This window comes from Rattus rattus, chromosome 15, assembly GCF_011064425.1.
Source record: "Rattus rattus isolate New Zealand chromosome 15, Rrattus_CSIRO_v1, whole genome shotgun sequence".
Classification (NCBI taxonomy): domain Eukaryota; kingdom Metazoa; phylum Chordata; class Mammalia; order Rodentia; family Muridae; genus Rattus; species Rattus rattus.
The window spans coordinates 69,556,770-69,580,497 of record NC_046168.1 but is presented as its reverse complement, the minus strand read 5'-3'; the positions used below and the strand labels follow the sequence as shown (position 1 = coordinate 69,580,497).

The 23,728-nt window shown below is 39.4% G+C and overlaps 1 protein-coding gene across 2 annotated transcripts in view; it reads left to right on the top strand.

The window, feature by feature from the left end:
* The window catches only part of Htr4 (5-hydroxytryptamine receptor 4), a 138,047-nt gene that overhangs the window by 67,017 nt on the left and 47,302 nt on the right, over positions 1-23,728 (top strand). For both annotated transcript variants that reach the window (XM_032885516.1, XM_032885517.1), the window contains exons 3-4: positions 19,275-19,400; positions 20,607-20,807. In XM_032885516.1, the coding sequence (XP_032741407.1) occupies positions 19,275-19,400; positions 20,607-20,807 (327 nt within the window). The remainder of the gene's footprint in view (positions 1-19,274; positions 19,401-20,606; positions 20,808-23,728) is intronic.

The window sequence follows — 23,728 nt, the reverse complement described above, 5'->3', positions numbered from 1 at the left end:
AGCCAAAGTACAACATCCCGCCTTGATGATCAATCACTGACCAGGCTGTTTTTCTTGCTATACTGTGAACTAAATAACGAGGACAAATGTCAATACCACTTGTTCATCCTTGAAATGAACAGAACAAAACAGTGTTAAGGAGAGTAGGTAGCATTTATAAGTTACACACTACTTACAGCATTCATAAATATATACTACCAAGCTATCTGTTAAGTATTTTGTATGCGTTTCTTTAAACTCATAATACCTCCAGTGTCCAGGGCACAATTAGGAAAGATACTTCAAAATATTTCTGTTCTTCAGAGTAAAACACAAGAAAGACTTTGTTTTCTCTGGAGAATCTAGTTATCTCTCTAGGTGTATGATGTCAACAGCCAAGAGATATATATCCAAGACATAACTGGGGGCCCTAATGTACCTAACTCAAGAAAACAGTTTTGTTTAAATAGGTCAATCAAACTACAAATCGATAAATAAATTTTAGAGCTAAACTCTACCACAGATCAACTAGATTTAATATATATCTACAGAATACTCTATCTAATTAGGTCTAGTACACAGTCCTCTTCCCAACCCCTGAAACTTCTATAAAAATCTATTATATTTATAGGCCACAAATAAGCTTTAGAAAGCTTAACAAATACAATAAAATCAAAATATTTCTGTGTAGGAAAACTAGAAACCAACAGTAGACAAAAACAAACATATGGAGAAGTAACAATACACTTCTGACTGAGTAGAAAATCATTGAAAAAGCACAGGAGGAATTTGAAGTTTCTTAGACTCAAAAGGAAAATGGCAATATAGCTTATCAAATTTCTGGCAGCTAAGACAGTTCTAAGACAAAAGGGTATAGTTATTAATATTAGAGGAAAATAATCAGATATGCCTCAAGTAAATAATGATGCATCTCGGGGTCTTGAAAAAAGAACAAGAAAAACGTAAATGCAACAGACAGCAAGACGCAGTAAAAATCAGGGCAGAGGGTAATGAAATAGAAAATAAAATAATAATATAAAGACTCAATCACACAAATGGCTATTCATTCGCAAAAATAAACAAGACGGTCAGTCAATCCTCATATAAACTAAGAAAAAAGAAATGGAGGATACAAATTAATAAAATTAGTGATGATTGCAGGGAATGTTACAAAGAATCCCAGTGAAATCTAGAGATTCCTTAGGTAATACTTTGACAAAAAAAGGAAACATTTCTAAACAAGTCCTACCTACCCAAATTAAATCAAGATATAAGCAGCTCCAAACAGACCCATAGCAAGCAAGAAGATTGAAGCAGCAATAAAACTCCCCAAAAGGAAAAGCCTAGGACTGGGAGGATTTACTGCTGAATTCTATCAAATCTTCGAGTAAACACCCACACTGGCATTTCTTAAACTATTCTACAAAATAGAAATGAAAAATAAAATACCAGCAAACTTATTCTACAATGTCTGTATTACCTTGATAGTCAAACCAAATAAAAACACAACTGAAACTCAACTGTGGACTTGGTTGTCTGATAAGCACAGATGCAAAATTTTTCAATAAAATATTTGCAAACCCAGTTCAAGAACATGTGAAAAGAATCATACATACTTACCAGGCTGATTTCATTCCATTGGTACAAGGCTGGTTGAATGTACACGAATCAATGAACCTATTACAATATGTATAATAGTCTTGAAGACAGAAATTACATGATCATTTGAACTGATAAAAGGCATTTGAAAAGGTTCCGCATACCATCATCATAAAAGTCATAACGAAGCTACACATAGAAGAAATGTATCTTAATATATTAAAGGTGGTACATGCTAGGATTATAGTCAACATTATACTACCTGGAGAAAACCTGAAGGCATTTTTTTCCTATAATCTGAAGTTAAACAAGAGTCTCCATTTTCTCTATTCTTATTCAATATAGTGCTTAAATTTTGAGCTATAAATAAATAAAGAATAAAGAATATACAAATAGAAAAGAAACTAAATTGTCATTATTTGCAAATTATGTGAACTCAAACAATTCAAAAGACTCCACCTGAAAACTCATAGTTCTGATAAATACTTTTAGCACAGTACAGTATAATACAAAGTCAGCTTACAGAAATAAGTATTCTGTATACTGATAATGAACTTATGGAGAAACGGCAGGCAACACTAATTACAAGGTCTAATCAAGACCATGAAAGACTTCTCAGTGAAATTGTACAAGAGTCTAGAAGATGAAAAATTTTCTCAAGGTCACGGATTGGCAGAATTAATGTAAAAATGTCAATATTACCAAATGCCAAATTAAGTATAGGTTCACATTACCAAAAGAGTCTAGAAATATAATATAATCTCCATAAGACTGCAAGAAAAAGCAGTCCTGAAATCCCAGACACTAGGCAGAAACATGATTGTAAATTGTATTAAATGTGTGTAGTAACATCAATAGCACTGCATTCTAAACAAAAACAGACGTGTAGGTCCAGCAGAATGGAATAGAGGATTTATAAATAAACTCACATAGCTTTTACCATGTAATTTTGACAAAGGTGTTGTGGTGACTAATCTTTACTATCAACTTAACTGAATTTGGAATCACCATGGAGTCACAATGCTGTATGCTGAGGTGTGAAGCCCACCCTGAATGTGGATGGCACTGTTCCATGGGCTGAGTTTCTAGGCTAAACAGAAAGGGAAAGCCAGGCTGAGTGCCAGCATTCATTTTTCTCTGATTCTTGACTGTAGGAGACAGTGCGACCAGCTCCCTTACTTGTTTGTCATGACATCCCCATTGTGATAGACTGTGTCCTCAAACTGTATCCAAAAACAAACCCTTAAGTTGTGTTGTCAACTATTTCGTCACAGCACTAAGAAAAGTTTGTCAAGAACACATTGGAGAAAAACTCTCTTAAACAAAGGATGCTGGGAAACCTGGATGCTTCCATGTAGACGAATAAAAGTAGATCTAGGCCTCCCATTCTGCACTAAGGTAATTCAAAATGAATTAAAGACCTCAGTATAAACCCTGAAACTTTGAAGGGGCTAAAGGAAAACATTTAGCAATCTAGGCAGAGGCAAGGTCTTTGTGCAAAAGTCTTGATCATAGGAATTTGTCTGAAGAATCATCAGATAAAGTTGCAAGAGACTAAAAAGCTTCTGGACAGCAAAAAAACATAACATAACATAATAACATATATAACATAACATAGCATAACATATATAACATGACATACATAACATATGTAACATACATAACATACATAACATAACATACATAATATAACATAACATACATAACATACATAACATACATAACATAACATACATAGCATAACATACATAGCATAACATACATAACATAACATAACACAGCAGCAGCAGCAGAACGACACAGAGTATGAATAAAATCTTTACCATCACACAGAGGATCTGTATCTAAAACATGTAAAGAACTGCACAAAAAAAATGGTTTCCATAATTTCAGGAACATGATTTATGCATTTGCAAAACAAAATACCACAGAGGAATACATGGAATTTAAATGTTAATTTCCTTTTACTTACATTAATGAAAAATCAGTTGGTGCCTCACCAAAGAGAACATATTCTCAGTAGATGAAACACAGGCAGCTTATTGTAAGAGGTGTTAACCCTACTGAAGTCACTGTTCCCTAATATTTTTATTTTTCTCTGCTTCAGTAAAGTTTTTATTGTAAAAATGATGGGCGACCCTTATGATATTGTGGTCAATTTGCAGTTAACACCACACGCGGTAGCCTTTGTGAAAATTAAACATCAAAATAACTGCCAGCCAATCAATGGTATGGTGAGCTGACATTCTTAAAAGAAGACTATACGTGACAGATAAATATTTTTTCAAAGGGCTCAACGTTCTTAGCCATCAGAAAGAATATAAATTACACCAGTCAGAATGGCAACCGCGAGGGGAGCGAAAGCGGCGAATGCAGATGAGGGTGTGGGAAAGGGGGCGCGATTATTTTCCACTGGTGGGAATACAAACTTGCAGAGTCTCTGTGGGAGTCAGTATGTATGGGTTACACAAAACAACTGGAAGTGGAACTACCATGTTATCCAGCTATGCACAGTCACAGGGACCTACCTAAGTACTTCAAGTCCCACCCCAGTGATTCTTACATGTGTGTGTTTATTCCTATATTATTCACAATAGCTAAGGAATAGAGCCAGCCTGGGTGTCCATCAACAGACAGATAAGGAAAACGTGGTGCTATAACTGGCAGTTGCTTTTATTGAGTTGTAAAGCAACTAAATGATGGCTTTAGCAAGCTCGCTCCTCCTGGATTCTATGATCTCAGCTCACTACTCTCTCCCTTCCAAACATTGCTCCAGACACAGAGGTTCCCAGGCTTCCTTAAGTTCCCAGAATGAGCCAACCACACTCTCACCTCCAGCTTTCTCAGAAGATGCTGCCCTCTCATCCTACACAGGGCAGATAAACGGACTTTTATTGAGTTGTAAAGAAAAAATGAAATCGTGACACTTGCTGGAAAAGTCAAGAGCTAGAAGTCATCATGTTAAGCAAAATAAGCCAGATTTCAAAGACAAATTCCTCATGTGTTTCCTTATATGCAGAACCTAGGTTTAGGTTTATATTATGTGATGTGAATATGTGTGAGGAGGTCATGAAAGGGGACCATGAGAGAAGAAGAGACAGAAGAGACACAGAGAGACAGAGATGGGGCACAGAGGGCCATCAGAAAGAATATAATATAGATATATATAGAATATCTATATAGAATAGAATATCTATAGATCATGAAAGCAGAAGGCGTGTTGATGGGTAGGAGGTGAAACATGAGAGCAGAGCAGTTTTACGGAGAAGGCTGGGCTCGGGGGATGGAAAAGAACAACATATGCGTGAAAACACCCTCTGTTTTATAGGCTAACTTTTAAAATTAATTAAAAATACATCTAGTCATGAGACATTGTTACAAAGCACTCCTGAAGCATATAGGACAAGAACGATACTGGAGTGATGGGTGACTTCTCAGCCAATGAGATTCTAGCTCCTGTACTGAAGGCAAGGTGACAGCTCACCAGGTAAAGATGAAAGACAGGAGTGGCTAAATGTGCATGACACCTCAATAGAGGTTATATATTTTTCTGTGGTGGAGTTGATTATGCTGCAGTGTCAAAAACAGAACTAGAGAGTTAACCAGGTCAAACTTCGGTATTTTACCAAAATAACAATGGAAAGCTATCACACGGTTTCTAGCAAAGGGGGAATTAGTATTTTATTTTTCTGTGAAAGTTTCCCAAATTTTGACTCTAGTAATATGACTTGTTGTGAAAAAGAAGTTAGAACACTACATTTTTTTATTTACATTTTAAATGTTTTTTTATCTTTATTAACTTGAGTATTTCTTATTTACATTTTGATTGTTATTCTCCTTCCTGGTTTCCTGGCCAACATCCCCCTAGCCTCCCCTCCCCTTCTATGCGGGCTTCCCCTCCCCATCTTCCCCTACCTCCCCCCATTACCGCCCTCCCCCCAACAATCACGTTCACTGGGGGTTCAGTCTTGGCAGGACCAAGGGCTTCCCCTTCCACTGGTGCCCTTACTAGGCTATTCATTGCTACTTATGAGGTTGGAGCCCAGGGTCAGTCCATGTATAGTCTTTGAGTAGTGGCTTAGCCCCTGGAAGCTCTGGTTGGTTGGCATTGTTGTTCCTATGGGGTCTCGAGCCCCTTCAAGCTCTTCCAGTCCTTTCTCTGATTCCTTCAATGGGGGTCCCGTTCTCAGTTCAGTGGTTTGCTGCTGGCATTCGCCTATGTATTTGCTGTATTCTGCCTGTGTCTCTCAGGAGAGATCTACATCCGGTTCCTGTCAGTCTGCACTTCTTTGCTTCATCCATCTTATCTAGTTTGGTGGCTGTATATGTATGGGCCACATGAGAACACTAAATTAAAGAGCGAGCTCATTCATTCATTAATTCCTTCTTTCAGTATTCCACAAACTATTGTTTTACCACTCATATGATATGTTCATGTCAGTTTTGTGGGAACTAGAAAAAAATCAACACGATAGAACAAGATACTGCTTTTGTTAACCTTATACTTACATCTGCCTCTCTCTGTCTCCTTCCGTCTCTCTGTCGTTCTCTGGTGCTCATGGGGAGGCATGCCAGGTAACTGCTACAATTATCAATACAACACATGGAGAAGGGATTGAGAGGGAGGGGGTTTATTTTAAACATGGGTGGCCGGAAACATTCCCTGTCTGCAGAGGTGGATCTGAACAGAGGCCTGAATGAAGTAAAGAGGGTGCTGATCAGATCCTAGACGGAGAGATCTGGGTGGATAGAAAGATGTGGAGCTGGGGGTGAGAGGGCAGCATCTTCTGAGAAAGCTGGGGATGAGTGTGCTTGGCTCATTCTGGGAACTTAAGCCTGGGAACCCCTATGTCTCAAGCAATGTATGGAAGAAAGAGAGTAGTGAGTTGAGATCATAGAATCCTTAGATCCTCATTTAGGTCATGGCAAGGGCTTTGGATGTGGCTCTCCAGGGAATGACGGGTCATGTCAAGGGTGGCAAATACAGAAGTGGTATGTCCCACTTTTAACATTTTGCAAAGTTCAAGGATGACCTCCCTGTGTGTAGAAAGTAGTGGGAGCAGAATCACCAGTTTGAGAGCGTCAGAGAACATGCAACCATGAAGCTGGGTGCTACTGAACAGAAGCTGATAAAGGGCCACACGTGAGGTGACATCTAGAAGACAGAGTTCAAGGAATTTGCTAGCATGTGTGAGCATTAGAGAAGGAGACCTATAAAGAATTATCCCACATCATTGCCCGATCAATAGGAAAGGTGGTTTGCCATGTAGTAGGATGAAAAGCAGACTAGGGCAAGACAAGCAAGAGGTAAACTGAGGCCACATTAGAATCTCAGCCAACTGATGGACTGCAGACCAAATGAGTAAGAGGACAGATGTTTATGACTATCTAGATAGAGACAAAAGAAAGACCTCTCTGGGGGTTGACAGGAAGTTGGAGAGAAGCGAGAGGCTGAGGAGATACTCAAGTAGATAATAAGGAAGAGAGAACGAGATGTGACGCTTTGTCTCTGGCTCAACCAATGGGAAGGTGCTGCTCAGGTAGAATGAATGATGCAGCCCAAACATACATACATACATACATACATACATACATACATACATACATACATACATACATACATACCTACAATCAGTGGCTCCCCTGATCTTCTTGCTCCTACACAATATTCTTTGATGTTTTTATTTATATTTTAGTATTTTGAGATGTGGTCTTCCTTATGTAGCCCTAGCTGGCCTAGAACTTACTTTGTTGCCTAAGCTGGCTTCAAACTTAAGCGGGTCTTTCTGTCCCAGCCTCCCAAGTTCTGAGACACATGTGTGCCACCACACCTGTTATCAGTATTCTTCTGTTGATCAAATTTATCTCTGGTTCCTAAAGATCAAAGGCCATCAAACCTTTCTGTGTAAGCAGTTGTAGAGTAAGTTACAGTTTAGCTAGTCTTAAATAATCACTGGACTCTGTCTGTGTCCTATGAAAGTCACCATAAAAATCCATAAAACCAGGAAGGGTGATGTTTGTGTTCTAGTGAAAGCTGTATTTACAAAAATGCAGTGGGCCGAGCTTGGCCACTGCTATTGCTTGGCTGTGCCAACAGCAGAGTAGCTTTAAGCAAGGGTGTTATTTTGTTTTGCTTTCTCTTCTTTTCAGTAGACAGGGAGCAGGTCATTAGCAGAGTCTGGGGAAATCTTCTCTCAGTTGAGTGCTTCTTGAAGTAAATGATTGACCATAAGCGAAAGGCCACATACAGTTCCCATTCTCCTCAATCCCACACCAACATTCTAACAGACAAGGTAATCCTTTCGAAGAAACCATCAGCCAAAAGCTGAAGAAATACCATACGTTTAGCACAAATGAAGATATTTCTCTACAGAGTAGGCATTTCCCCCCAACAGTTGTGGGTAAAGACGTATTGGCAAATAAGTCAGAGATTCTATATGGAATCCACAAGTAAATATAAATGTATCCCTAAGTAAATATAAATGTATCTCTAAGTAAATATAATTGTATCCCTGCAACTATTCACTTTCTACTTTGTGAGAATGAAATTTCTTAAAGCAATTTCTTAAAGGGGTGGAGCCTCTTTTATGGTTTAATTTATGGACACAATCATTATTCATTTAATTTCCCAAGGGAATGGATCTATGACAGTTAACACACTGCAGTTGGAGACGATCTGCCCTCGTGTATCGTTACCGTGTCAAATCTGATCCGGCTTTGCTTAACAAACTCATGCATGACTCAGAGAACAGAGCCTTTGATCTTGATATCCTTTGTATTTCTTCCTTTTTTTTTTTTTTTTTTTGTAATCTTTAACTCTGAAATGCTGTGCACAGACAGAACCTCTTTGAACTTGGAAGCTCTCTCATGCCCGGGATGTATGATCTTTGGTTTCAAAAGCTCTATTAGGAGTTTTCAGGAGAATGGTAGTTCCAGTTCAGAATTACCTGTCACCACATGAGTACCAGCTACCATACTTCTCTTCAAAATCAGTGAGAATTATTTTAACACTGTAAAGGAATTCCATTATATATAATTTCTATCTTGTAGGACTTACTCTCTTTTCCCCTACCATTTTATAGATCCAGCATGGTTTTTTCTTCGTTTTTTGTTTTTGTTTTTTTCCTGGCTAAGAAGCATCGTAAGCTGTCACCATCAGCCTATTGTTCCTAAGCTCCTAGACCAAAGCTAAACTTCAGCATGTCTTTTCTTTAAAGGAAAATTTACTCAGTTCCAAATTAGCATACTTCCAAGTTAGTGGGAGAGCACTGAATTTACAATCGGAGTACATGGGCTTAAATTCCAGCTCCGCCATTTGACAGATGTAGAATATTGTCTCAGAACCAGGTGGCCGCATAGTGATATCAGATGGCATAAGTGTGAAGATGGAATAAGCCAGCATAAAAGAAGAAGAAGAAAAAAGAACCTTCCCTTGGTGCATTGTCGCCCATATGGAACCATGCAGGAGACCGTCATGAAGATCTACCCACTTCCAAGCGAAGCTCTCAGTGAGAAGAAAAGCACTGGGAGAGGGTGACAGGACATGGATTCAGAGTTGGCACCTTCCCAAGTACTCAAGTCATGGTCCTCGGAGTTTGTTTCACAAACCGGTGGCATCGGCATCACCTGGGAACTGGTTAGAACTGGCCTCTAGCCCAGAAGCGTTGAACTGGAAACTGTATGGGTGCGCCCAGCAATGTGAGTTTTAATCAAGACCTCTGGGTGATTGCTGCTGAGGCAGAAGTGGCACTACCGTGATGCCTCCCACTAGGAAACAGTCCTACACACACAATATTACTTATTCTTTCATTTTCAAATAGCACCTGAGGAAAATCAGTCTATTGAAAAATTAACTAAGAGATCTCAACATTTACTGAAACAACAAAGTAACATAAGGCGTAAGAAATAATCTCTCTTCCAGAAAATAATTATTAATTTGAAAATAGAGAGTTCCTAGTGACAGTAACTTATCTAGAATGTGGAAATAAACCAAGACTTAAGAAAGGAGCACACACAGAGACTCATCATTCTGAGGGTGTATAGCAAGAGGGCCAGCCCTCCATGCCTTGCATTTAGCCAAGACTCAAACACAAGCCCAGGAACAGAGAAGCCCTGAATTTGTGCACAGCCTTCAGAAGCACCCTGTGTGGTGACTGCAGGTGAAGGAGAGCAGGAGATGCATTTACAGGAAGCATGGTATCCTCAGTAATTGGTTTGGGAACCTAACTGTCTTTGTATGGTTGGTCTTGTGTGGTTAGTAAGTAGAAGGAGAAAATAGGGAAGAGGAGAGTTGGATAAGTCTTATGCATTCAGGTGTGGATTCTGCAGATTTTCAGCTAGAATTATACTGTTATATGTAGTCTGATCACTGTAGGCCTCAGGGAAAAGATTCATTTATGTAACGGAAATAGAATACACTCTTAAAAGTTATAGTTACATTTTCACTTAAGTTATTAGTTAACAATTACCACCTTTTTACAGTCTACTACTACTTTAATTAAAATGGTGTTCTTAAAACTAATTTACATGAGAAGTATTTCCAACACAAATATGAATAACTCTCTCCTATGTGTAGTCCAGTGGTCATAGATTTATCAATGGGGAATGCTAAAGAATATGCATTACATAATTATAAAAACAATATATTCTTTCAAAGCAAAGATTCAGAGGACAAAGTTAAACAGGTATATGTAGGTGTCTTTGGCTACTCTGTGGTCCTTCTTTCTTCTACCCTCCTCCACCCTTTTTCTTTCATATTTTCAAACCCCTAACACCACATAAGAGAGAAAAAAGGGATAGACAGGAAAGGGAAGAGATCAGGAATAAAGTCAGGAGTCAGAAAGGGGGTGACATTATCATTAGACGACTTCCTGCTGATTAGAGGTATTGAGTTCCTTGGGACAAATTTGATCTTCACCGTCAGGATAACTAATTTCTTCTCGTTTCTTCTTTACACACAACTTAATAAATTATGACCAACAACAACCAACAACCAACCAACAGCTCGCCATGTGTCTTGGGGACCCTATTCTTTATATATCCTCTGAAAAGTCCCCCATATTCCAAAATGTCACACAATCACACAATACAGCTAGCAAAATCATGCTCCTGCTGGAGCATGAGGCAAATCACAGTCAGTTGCTGTGGACAATCTGAAATAGCCCCATATCCCACACCACAGATTAAAACAAAAGCATCTTCTTTAATATTTCTCTGTTTTTTAAAGATCCCAAATTTCCCACATTGTCACTACAGATATGGGTTATATTTTGAAAGCAACTGAAATAAGTACAAAAGGGATTGTGTTTTGAAGCCAACCAACTCCATAGAAGCAAAGGCAAGAGGAGAATTTTTTTTTTTTTTTTGTTGAGGGGTGAGAGCTACATTTGCCTGTAGACAAAAGGATAGATATTAAGAATGCAACTGGGAATTTTCCTGAATTGGAGACAGTAGCAGTAATGGCAGCACGAACAATGGATATATGCCTAGGCTCGCGATACTGGGCGTGATTTCCTTCCTATTGAAGGGGGCCTTAAAATTGGACAGCTGTTGGTTACCTCTAAGGTATGTGCCAATATTGAACCTTTGGGACTATCTTTTTCCCATTCTGTAGGCTGTCCAAAAGCTTTCTAATTTCATGAGGCTGTTTGTCAACTGCTATTATTTCATTCAGAGTCAGCGTTCTGCTCAGAATGTCTAATGCCTACATCTCGAACTGTTGGCCCTAACTTGTCCTCTGACATCTTCAGTGATATGGGTTCGACACTAAGGTCTTTAAAACATTTGGCAATAATTTTTATAGATCGTGAAGACAGGACCCAGTTTCATTTTCTAGGTATAGACGTCAGTCTTCCCAGCACTATTTGTTGAGGTGGCTATCTCTTTTTCCCAAGTGCATTTTGTCGTCTTTGCCAGAAATTAATAGGCATAAGTGCACGGATTCATACCTGTGTCCTTCATTCTTCCTTACGTTGTGCCACTACCAGGCTGTTTTAATTGCCATGAATCCATGTTTCAGCTTAAAATCCTCTATAGTGATAGCGCCAGTATTCTTTCTACTCCTGGTTATTTTGGCTATTTCAGTATTACAAAAACTAGAGCAAAGTATTTCACTCAGCAACAGTGATGCATTTTATAACTGTCACACCCAGTGGAAACAAAGGCAATTAATTTGTCAACACTTTCAATCTCCTTGGGATGTCACTCTTTGAGATTCAAGGGTAATATAGTCAGTAGTCCCAAGACTTCTCAAAATTTATTTTACAGATACAATCTTCACACTACATTATCATTGTTTGGCTAGCTAAAATTCCTGTTTAAAGGACAAAGTATGCTGTTTAACGTTCAGTGAAAAACTAGCTCATTCTGTTGGTGAAACTTCCCATGACATTCTGTATTTGGTTGATGGAATTTTCCATTTCTAGTATTTCAGGTTTTGTCCCCAGGATCTCTGTTGCTATCCATCTCTGTCCCAACTCTCTTTGACTCCATTTTTATTTTCTGCTGTCTTAGTTGTGTGCTAAAACAACAGAGTTTTGCTGGCATCTTTCCTTGCTTTGCTGCAGTTACATGCTAGCTTTGCCTTTTCGCTCTCCCTCTCTTCTTTTCTCTTTAAAGTGTCTATTACTGAGAGTGTGGCACTTGTTTTCTGAGGCTTAAATATGGCTGTCTGGTCACCCTACTTCCCCTGGAGTTCCCTAGAGCACACATAATGGACTCTGCATTTTCCCTGTTCTGCTTTTGTTTCTTACTTGATTTGCCAGAGGAGTAGAGATCTTTGGCCATCACCTACCTGTTGATCCAGCTTCCTTGAGTTCATGACTGGGTGTTCTCCACCATCTCCTAGTTTTACATTTTTTGGTTGACTGTTGATTGGTAAAAGAAAAAAGTGCTGTTTTCTTCATCTTTATGTGAGTGCACCAAGATTGTGAGGTGGGGGGAGATGAAGAAAAAAGCTGAATAGGAGCATTTGAGCTGCCCAGGACTCTCCGTGAGTGCACACTGTGTATCTTCAAAGATGTTTCCTCTGTACATGGCAATCCTAATGTGTTAGCAGCCTCTTCCTCTGGCAAAGACTTTTGTTCAATGATAAAATTCTATGTCAATATAACATTATTAAATGGTCAATTTGTAAATACATAAAAGAATGGCTGTTATGTTGCCTGAGCCATTCTCAGTTTTACCCCATAGTTATTGTACTCTGCTTTTCTCTATTCCTTCAGACACATTCTCTACAGATAGTTTTTCTGAAGGCTAGCCTGGTTTTCAGTGTTTTGATGCATCAACCTACCGATACCTGGGGCTCTCTTAGACTATCTGATCATTTTCCTTTAGCCATCTTTTTGTTTGACTGTCATCCAAAGCTGCCTCTTCTGTGACCACTGTCCCCACTCCCCACCTGTCCATTTACTTCTCCATCCATCATCCATCCATCATCCATCCATTATCCATCCATCATCCATCCATCATTCATCCATTATCCATCCATCATCCATCCATCATTCATCCATCATACATCTATCATCCATTCATCATCCCATTGGCACTGAGATCTTCTTCTGCTCTTTTCCTTTCCACCCATGCCCACAGCAGCACAAACTGCCAAGACACTTATTTTCTATCTTTCTTCTACGATGCCTCCGCAATGCTTCCTACTTTCTTCATATCTTCAGCTAGTACCCTCTTTACATCATGTTTAGGTCCAGATTCTGGCCCTCTTCTTGCATGTTTACATTTCTTCCCAAGGCAAATACCATGTGTGTTTCCTGTGTGACTATCCCTTCCCAGTTGTAGCTACAAGCACAACCTAGCTGCCTATTGAACATGCAAACTTGCAGTTCGTACAGGTATTTCACACCTTATTTTTCCATCTAATAAAATTATAGCACCTTTCTATGTATGCAAATTAGAAATATGGATTTGATTCTACTTCTCACCACCACCCATGGCATTATTTTTTCCATATTGGATATTAAATAACATATATGTGCATGCTACCCCTTTTGTGGTAAGCACTGTCTTCTTTGAGTCTACCAATTTTTTAAACATTTTTTCTTATTATTGGAATTATAAAATAGTTCCAGCATTTCCCCCTTCCCTCCCTTCCCTCCAAACCTTTCCATATACCTATAGTGGTGTGAATATGCTTAGCCCAGGGAGTGGTACTATTAGGAGGTGTGGCCCTGTTAGAATAGGTGTGGCCTGTTGGAGGAAGTGTGTCACTGTGGAGGTGAGCTTTTAGACTATATCTATATCCCCCTAGATGCCTGGGAGTCAATTTTCTCCCATTTGCTTCAGAACAAGATGTAGAACTCTCAGCTCCTCCAGTACCATTCCTGCCTGGATGCTACCATGCTTCCTGCCTTGATGATAATGGACTGAAGTTCTGAAGCTATAATCCAGCTCCAATTAAATGTTGTCCTTTATAGAAATTGCCTTGGTGATGATGTCTCTTCACAGCAACAGAAAGCCTAACTAAGACAATACCCCTCCCCACTCTTTTTCAAATTCATAACCTCTTCTTTCATTCATTGTCATTGTGCACATATACATAATATACACATATATTCCTAAATATAATCTTCTCAGTTTATATATTGTTATTTGTATGCATGCTTTTTGGCTGACCATTTGGCACCAAACAACCAGTTTGCTTTCTATGGGAAGATAGCCACTCCTGCCTCAAATGAGCCAGCCTCTCCTCTCCTATCCTCATAATGCCAATTCTACTTCAAGCACTGTGACTCTTCAAGACTCACCTGATAGCTCTTCTGATTTGTTTTCACATTCATTCCCAAATGACATTGTTCTGCTCCTACACTTCTGCTTCATCCAGTAGGACATTAGCTTCTCACCCGGGAAGACTGGCCCTCAGAGTCTACTCCTCGGTACTTTTGTGTGCTCATTTCAGGTGCTTGACTCTCTTGAGAAAGAACCCAAAAGGTTTTCATGTCTCAGGGCATTTGTTCATAAGCCTCACTCCTCTATTTCCTCTATATCTGAATCCTCTGCAAAGGTCACCTGAATGTCATCTGTAGAGTTCCTGGCCTACCTAACATTTTCCTCTCATTTAATCACTCTATACTATACCTTCATGTTTATGCTCTTTAGAGTTTTGTAATTCAGAAGTCTGGGGAGATGACTCACAAGGATCTAAATCTAATCCCCAGCATGTGCATTAAAATGCCAGGCACCTGTAATCTCAGCACGGGTGAAGGAGATACAGGAGGATAATTCGGCTTTGTAGCATACTACAATCACTGAACTGGTAAGCTTCAGGGTTAGCAAGAGAACACGTTTCAAAGCACAAGGTAGAAAGGTGATTGAGGACAGCATCTGAGGTCAACCTCTGGCTTCTGTGTGCCTGCACACCCATGTGTACCTTCATCCTTCCTCCACAAAATAGAAGAGGGTTGAGAAGAGCATCTATGTCACACAAGGTTAAAAAGCCAAAAGCCTTTGTTTCACCTGAGATTTATACAAACAGAATCTGTATTTGGAAAAGAAAACTCAGTGAATTGCAAGCATCAAAGTGAGAGAACAATTTTGAAATAGTGAGCATAGCTGCATTTGTTCTGTGAATGTCTACTTCTGTCTTCTCTGTTCCCATCATAGCATGAAGTCTTTGAGGACTTTGTCAATGTCCAGCACAACAATTAGCATGTAGTTGCCCCTCCGTGTGTACTTGGTGGATGTTAAGACATTTGCTCTAACTTTTGAGCCTCAGAGGAAATAAGTGAATGACTTACAGTCGCATGGTGTAGTATTAGTAGAGCCAGTGTGGAAGCAAATGCCATCTGTGGCATAATCTATACCTTATGCTATTACATGCACAGGCTTCTGCTAGTTGTGACAATTATTTGTATTAATGTTGTCCTTTGATATTTGATTTTATTTGAACTAACCTGTATAGAGAACTCAGGTTTAGTCTTTCTATTTTCTTTTACTAGGAATGGAGAGTATGTTAAATCTGGCCAGCAAGTTTATAGAATTTCTTTGTAAATGAGTCAAAAGGTCATGGAAAAAGAAATGAAAAAAATTTCTCATAGGAAAAGTTGTCGAAGAACCCATTTAGCATAGATGGCAGCTCTGTGGCAAAAACTGTCTAATTGCTCTTGACAGTGTTCCCAGAGGATGTCAGAGGCAACCCAAGGATCTAACATGGATTTTGAAAGAATAGCTCCTAGTTTATTTTACTTATTGTTACTTGAATTTATATTTATTTTGCCTAATTATAAAAGTTCTCTCTATGGTTAAATTGAGTTTATCACATATAATTTGAAATTTAGCCTCTTCCAGCTCCTAATTGATGTGCACAAATGAACCATGACGTTGAACCTCTGCCCCACATTCTTTAAACACACGTTTTTTATTCTTTGCAGCCAGAGGTATCCATCACAAGCACTTCAGAGCTTCCTATGTTTTCTCTTCCTAAAAGAAAATCAGCAAAGGGAAAGTGGTTCTAATGGGGGAACATGAACTATGTAGAGAATCCACCTGCTAAGGGTATATTCTCTCATCCATTGTAGGTAAGAAAGTAGCCTAAAATACCCAGCACAACTGGCCACTAACATAGAAATCTTATACAGAAGCATCTTGATGAATACTCATCCATGTATTATTTTTGTATTATAATAAAACAGATAATTGACCAGTAATATGTTAAATAATGACTATAATCAAACATTTCAGTGATAAGTACATCCATAATCATGTGAAACTATCTTCATCAATATCATTTCCAGAATGTTTCCAGCAACCCAAAGAATAACTCTTATCTACTAAGTAATAATTCTAACTTCCCTGCAACCCCAGGCCTGAGGAGTTATTAATTTACTTTATTGTAATTTTTTATAGTCTGTAGTTCTAATAGAAGCAGAATCATGTACTTGCTCCTTTATTTCTGGTGCATTTCACCCAACATTATATCTTCAGAATATATCAATATTGAAGCATGTGTAATTCCTTCATGACTTTTATGGAAGCATAATATTCCTATATATATATATATATGTGTGTGTGTGTGTGTGTGTGTGTGTGTGTGTGTGTTTACATATCTATTACATTCTGATTTTTTTTCTGTCTGTTCATGGGTATAAGCCACTAGATTATATCTACTGGCTTTTATCACTAATGCTGTTAAGAATGTTGGTATAAAACATCCTGTTTTTATTCCTGTTCTCAGTTCTTTGGGATACATATTTACAAATTTCTGGGTTCACGTGGTCATTCTAAGAACACACCAAGCCTTCTATAATCCCAGAAGATACAGAGATACACATAGATTGCAAATTCCTTACATTCATGATCATACTTGGTTTTGTTTATTTTGCTCTGTTTTGACTGTAGTTATTCTAACAACTGTGAATTAATCTCTCAGTAGAGCCAGGTGTTCTTAAATGGATTTTGTGTCAGAAATTCAAAGCAATTCCAGGAAGCCATTGAAGTCTCTCCTTGGCAATTAGAAGGTTCTTATCTCCTTCTTCAGTGAGACTCAACCTTGGTTACAAATTGGAATAACTTGGCACTTCAAAAGTTCTGACACTCAGACTACAGACAAGACCAATTAAGTCAGTTTTCTGGGTGGCAACACTACCAGCATCTTGTGTGTAGAGTGTGTGTGTACTTGTATACAAGCAGGTATTCGGGTGTGTTTGTATGTGTATATGTGTATGCACACATGTGTGCAAGTGCATTTGTATACATGCACATGCACATTTGTGTTCACTTAGTAAATGCTGGGCATGGTGGTATTGCCTATGACTGGAAGATGAAAACAGGTGGATTCTTTTGGTCCCCTGGCCAGCCAATGTAGCCCAAGTGACAAGCTCTAAGTTAGTGTTAGACTCAGTCTCAAAAACAAAACAAAGCAAAACCAACCAACAAAGTACCCTAAAAACAATCGAGAAACAATTCTTCCTTCCTCACATGCTCACATAGGAGAGTACATTTCCACACATGTGTGCACACATGCACATTCTCCTTCAAACACAAAGATGGCAGACTCCTAACCCCCACAGATATTCCTGATCTCCCTACCCTTTTTAGAGCTGACAATGCCTACTTTCTTACATATCCGTTTACTCTCCACTTTATTTTTCTTATACACACACTAGGCCCATCTTAGAGTTGAATGAATAAATATGTTAAACTACTCTTTTTTTTTTCCTTTTCTTTTTTTCAGAGCTGGGAACCGAACCCAGGGCCTTGTGCTTGCTAGGCAAGTGCTCTACCACTGAGCTAAATCCCCAACCCCCGTTAAACTACTCTTATTTCAAGTAGAATATTCCTTCTGGTGGTTAAAAATCCCCTTTAAAAAAATCTTTCGCTGTATCTTCTCTGTTTTAGGTAATATCTCCGTGCTTTCAAAGAATGCTTTGGAATATAGTGAGGACTATGCCTCCCCTTATGGAATATCACATTCCTGTTATTTATTCAGCAAACTAGCGTATGCTTACTCAGTATGCACTGTATATGGCCACACACCACACACACTATAGACCAGGTACTTTATTGCCACTGGAAATTACAAAGCAAATATAACCAGAGACAATCTGTGAGGGTGATTTTTAGAATAATTCTGAAAGTTATGTCAGGCAGTCCACACCATGAAGATAAGAAATGGTGGTTGGGCTACTGCACATCACCTAAGGGTTAAACTTAAGCATGCAGGAATGACAAGTAGCAGCTGAATACCAACAGCATGTTCTATAATGAATGGGCATCGGCACTGCAGAGACAGAACCCTATAGTGTCCCAAGAGCTCTTCACCCCAGTTCTCTATGCTGATGTGTTCTGTTCATGTCCAACAGTTTAAAAACCTTTCCAAACTTCTTAAAAGGACTGTTTTGGGACATTATGAACATAATTGTTCCCTGCAGTTTCAGAGCAACCTGAAAATACAGTGCTTTTCTTGAGAAGGAACCCTTACATCAACCTCATAAACCAAATCCTGAGCTTATACTGGCAAAAGAATAATTTGCAGAGTCTAATCTGGTGCTGAAATCGACAAGGATGTGAGTGTCAAAGGGACATTAGGTGTCAGTAAACAAACATGTCATGAAGTACAAGATGTCCCAGAGCCAGAGCCTCTTGTCCTATAGGCGTCACTGAACTTTGAGGTCATTTGCGAACTGTCATAAGAACATCCATTCAGTATGGCTGTCCCTTCCTAGACTGCACCTATAAACTGCAGCTTTTGCTCAAGTTATAATAGGATACAGAAACATGTAGCCCTTTCATTCATGCAGACCTTGGTTCCAATGACTACCATTCATTGATCACAGATTATCTCCTCCATCTGATAATTGAGAATCATGAGTTGAACACATGTGAATGAATAAAACAGCTGAGGTCCTTGTGTGATGGAGCTTGAACTATAGATGAGTCGGTTATGCAACATAGAAGCCAACTAAATACATACCTGATTACAAGACAAGGAGAGACTCTAAAGGAAAAAAATATGAAGTCAGGGCTAGCTGTTCACCTCCCCAATCCCCCTCACATATTCTCCAGCCATCTGGAGATGTCTTCAAATGATGGCAGACATTGGCAAGTTCAGGTGCATGATACATGTTGCTACTACTGATTGATGATGACGTGACCTTCCTGAAGACTGAGGGGGGCAAATGAATGGCCTTTCCAAGGTGTTGGATGCTCCCTCTCATCTGGGTGTTTTGTGTTTCCATAACCTCCAGTTCCAACGAGGGTTTCGGGTCCGTGGAGAAGGTCGTACTGCTCACGTTCTTCGCAGTGGTTATCCTGATGGCCATCCTGGGCAACTTGCTGGTGATGGTTGCTGTGTGCAGGGACAGGCAGCTCAGGTGAGGAGCACAAGGGGACCTGTCAGCAAACATATGTGTCAGAAGGGTCTCCCTGTAAAGATGGTTCTGAGTAATGTCCATTATAATTTATCATGATGATGGAAAACATTCATGGGGACAAATTTTGAAAATCAGAAAAGGGACCACACGCAATTCTACAAGTCCAACACCAACATAACCATAAGAATACCTTGGGAGAACTTTCATCCTATCTGAAAACACACACACACACACACACACACACACACACACACGTTTATCTATTTATCTATGTAGGTATATATGTATCCTTGCTCTATCAATGGTTCAGGGAATAAATCAACCATAATCAATGACTGATTTAAGGAATAAACACTGGATCTACCACATTTTGTACCTTACTAGCCTCAACTGTGGCTACAATTATAATAATCTAAAATATTTTTCAAAATAATAGTGTATGGTATTCGTGTGGCCTGTGTAATAATCTGGAAACAGTTATATTTTAAAAGTATCCATTGTTAAACATCAAATTTGAACTGGCCATCCTGTGTCTTAGATAGCAATATTCAGCAAAGGAGGATAATACCCACTCACTTTTTTTGTCTAATTGATCTGAGTTGAACCCTAGGTACTGAAGTTCCCTAAAATTCACTGGATATTGGCCTGTGCTAAGTAGCATCCAACCATAAAAGAAAAGGTGAGGCAGAAGTATCCTGTTTCCAAGCAAGACAGACCCTGACCCAGTAAAGAGGCAGAGAAAAAACAATGCAGAACTTTCCTGGAGTCACACTTAGTAGGAACAGAAGAGGTCATCTTAGCAGCTGAGAATGGTACAGCTTAACACTGGGAGTGCCTAAGCTGGGACCAAAGGTAGGGTGGCAAGAAGAGTAGGTGGGAGAAAGCACAACTGTGTGGAACCTCAGAATGGTCCTCGATACGCCAACATCCAACCTCTGGTCAGGGCAGAAGGGCAGAAGGCAAAGAGGGCTTTGGGCATGACATGGGTCTGGAGAAGTCAGAAAAGGTCAGAGCACAGAGAATCTACCATGGTGCAGAAGGGAAAATTGAGTCTCGTGGATTATGTTTAATGTATGATGTTTTTTTCTTTCCCTTTCTACCTCCCTTCATTCCTTCCTTCTACTCTTTCCAATTCTTCCCTCACTCTCCCCACCTTCTTCCCCACATCCTTCCCCCACCACCTTGCCTATACCTTTTTCCTCACAGGAAAATAAAAACCAATTATTTCATTGTGTCTCTTGCCTTTGCTGATCTGCTGGTTTCGGTGCTGGTGATGCCCTTCGGTGCCATTGAGTTGGTCCAAGACATCTGGTTTTATGGGGAGATGTTTTGCCTGGTCCGGACCTCTCTGGATGTCCTACTCACCACAGCATCAATTTTTCACCTCTGCTGCATTTCCCTGGATAGGTAAGAGCAGAACAATGTGTCCAGTGGACTGCATTTGTCACCAGTCACCTAACAGATATTACCTGGTGTCTTTCTTTCCTTTCCTGAATCATCACAAATACTTCAGAGAGACAGATGTGGAAGTTCAGTGATTCTTTCCCAAGTGCAGTCCTTGTGGAGGACTCCTACTCAGGCAGGTACTCTCAGAGATATAGAAGACCCAAAGGTTGGCACGGACTAGCAATTGCTTGCAAAGTCTACCGTGGCGATAGGTATCCTCAGCCAAGTTGATTTTCAATTTTGTATTGACAGCAGGAACAAAAGGTTAAGAAAGCCACACGACAAGAATTAGTGCATCTGCCCAGGATGCTATGGGCCAGTTCAGAATGATATCACTCTGTGTTTGGACATGACCTTCTCCTTAAATATGCCTATGTAATAAGGTCTAGCTAATTTCATGTGATTGTGGGGATGTTTTTCCTAGAAAGTTAAAATTGACAATTAAACCTCTAATAATTGCCTTTTTAAAGTTTTAGTTTAGCATTCAATTCTAGTTTAGCATTCTTTCCCCAGTGTAAATTGTGTTTGTCTCTTTGTTTTTCATACTTAGGGTGTCAAATGGTCCCCTTTTGCTTCCTTTGTTGCAGATTTATGCTTATCAGCTCTTTCCAGTGTCCATTTCTGGTCAATTTCACTGAATAACAAACAAACAAACAAACATACTTCAGAAGTCAGATGAATATGTGGCTTTAGGCCTAGGACCCAGAAGGAAACATGAGATAAAGCTTTCAGAAGCTCACACAGCTGAGGAGAGCATCTCATTTCCCCTCCAACCACCCACAGACCTCCTTCCTCTGGCTTGGGAGAGATGCATGTCTTAAATTAAGTACTTAGAAGAGTAATTAGCCCAAGTTAGAGGATGCTATATTATCAAAAAATATTCATCTTTAAACAGTAAAATAATGGTTTCTTAGAAAATTACTCATCTAGGGCTGATCCTTAAGAATTGAAACCAACTGTGACGACAGATTCTCCTCCTGTGTCATGAGGGCGCTGATGAGAATGGCAGGTGACATAGCCTCCACTGTTAAAACCATTCCTTGTTTTCCTGATAAAAACACAGAGTTGAATTGCCTACATTCTACGTATATACATTTAATGAGACTCCACTGCATATGAGAGAGAGGAACATAAGTGGACTGTTGGCCAACAGTAAGACCTACCATGTGTCGTAATTAGAAATTTGTGTCTTAGCTTGTTTATAATTGAATGTCAGTATATAAAAGATATTTTACAAACAGTAGATATTATATGAAGTTTCATATTTCATAAAATGAAATATGAGAAAGTAGAAAACACGGGGAGATCAGAGAGGGTAGCCTGTGTATGACAATCACTACAATGATCTTTGAGACTAGACATAATACAATGCTGACACTTAGGAAAAGGCAAGGCTGGGGTTAAGGGGAAGCTGGAACTCAGTGAGATTTTGGCAAAAGCCAGGGGAAGGAAATGAACCACTCATGGAATAAAAATGGGAGACATTTCTTCCTTCCTTCCTCCCTTCCTTCCTTCCTTCCTTCCTTCCTTCCTTCCTTCCTTCTTCCTCCCTTTCTTTCCTTTTTGCTTTCTTTCTGTAGAGAATAGAATCTAGCCAGCTCCAAGACAAATGCTAAAAGGTCTCCTGTCAGGGATGGGTTAGCTTCAGACTTTCAGATTTCAGCTCATACCCCTTCATGAACGTTTCCTCAAGTAGGCTCAGGATGTAGTGAAGCAGTGAGGAATTGGACATTAAAAGCCATCTGTTTTAACATTTGAGAGATCTAACTTTCAGCTCTGTCAGGTTTTTGCCTCTGAGATTGACAGTGGATTAATAAGCCTTTCTAAGTACCAGTTTTCTTTGTCTCAAAAAAAAAAAAAAAATGGAGGGTAAAGCATCAATCTTGCAGGACCGAAGTTCAGGACAAAGGTTAATCTACCTGAGGTGGATCATTGTCCATGGCAACACGGTATGGCTGGGATTGGCACTCAACTTCTGTCAACACACCAGTACATCCTCTAATGTTCTCCTCAGGTTGCTGTATGCATTTCTACTTCCAAGATCCAACAAATGGCCAGCTTTGAAAATGGCTACTCGGAGCCACTTGCCTGGAACTTTTCAATAGCTACCTCTTGCTTTGAGATACGACCTCACTGATTGATGTAGAGAATTTCTAAATTTAATTAAATATTTCTAATTGATTTAGAATCCAACTTAATTGATTTAGAATTCTATGCATATGTATTGTATTTACTGTATTTTTATCCTACCCTCTCCCTACTTCAATTCCTTCCCTGTCCTCCTTCCTTCCCCTCAGCCCACACACCCTGCTGAGTCCATTTAGTGTTACTCATGCTTATATGTGTTTAACCCTGATGACTCATCATTGGATCACCTATCAGGAGCTCACCTCTAGAGAAGACAGATTCTCATTCTCTCAGCCATCATTGACTGTAGCTTTTCTTCTGAAGGTGGAGCCTTGTGATATTTCCCCATCTTTGTTGATGTACCAAATATAGGTCTTCTTAAGTCAGATATATTACTAAGATTTCATGGGTATAGTAGCTTCTCTGTCATGGTCTTGCGGCAGATATAACCTGGTATTCTGGTTCTCCATCCCTCTCTTCTGCCACGTTCCTTGAGCCTTAATTGTAGAGGTTGCATTTCAGATATATTGATTGAGGTTGGATCCCTGTGGCCTCTTACTTCTCTACATCTTTATCAGCTGTTGATTTCTTCATAGTCCCCGTCTGCTATAAAATTAACACCCTTGTCTGATGAGCAGGTGAAGGCTACATTTGTCTGTAGATCTAAAGGTGAGTATATAGAATGTGGTCAGGAAATGGACAGGGTTTAGGAAAGTGGCATAGTAGATTCTCTTTCAGAGTCCAAAGTTTTGCCA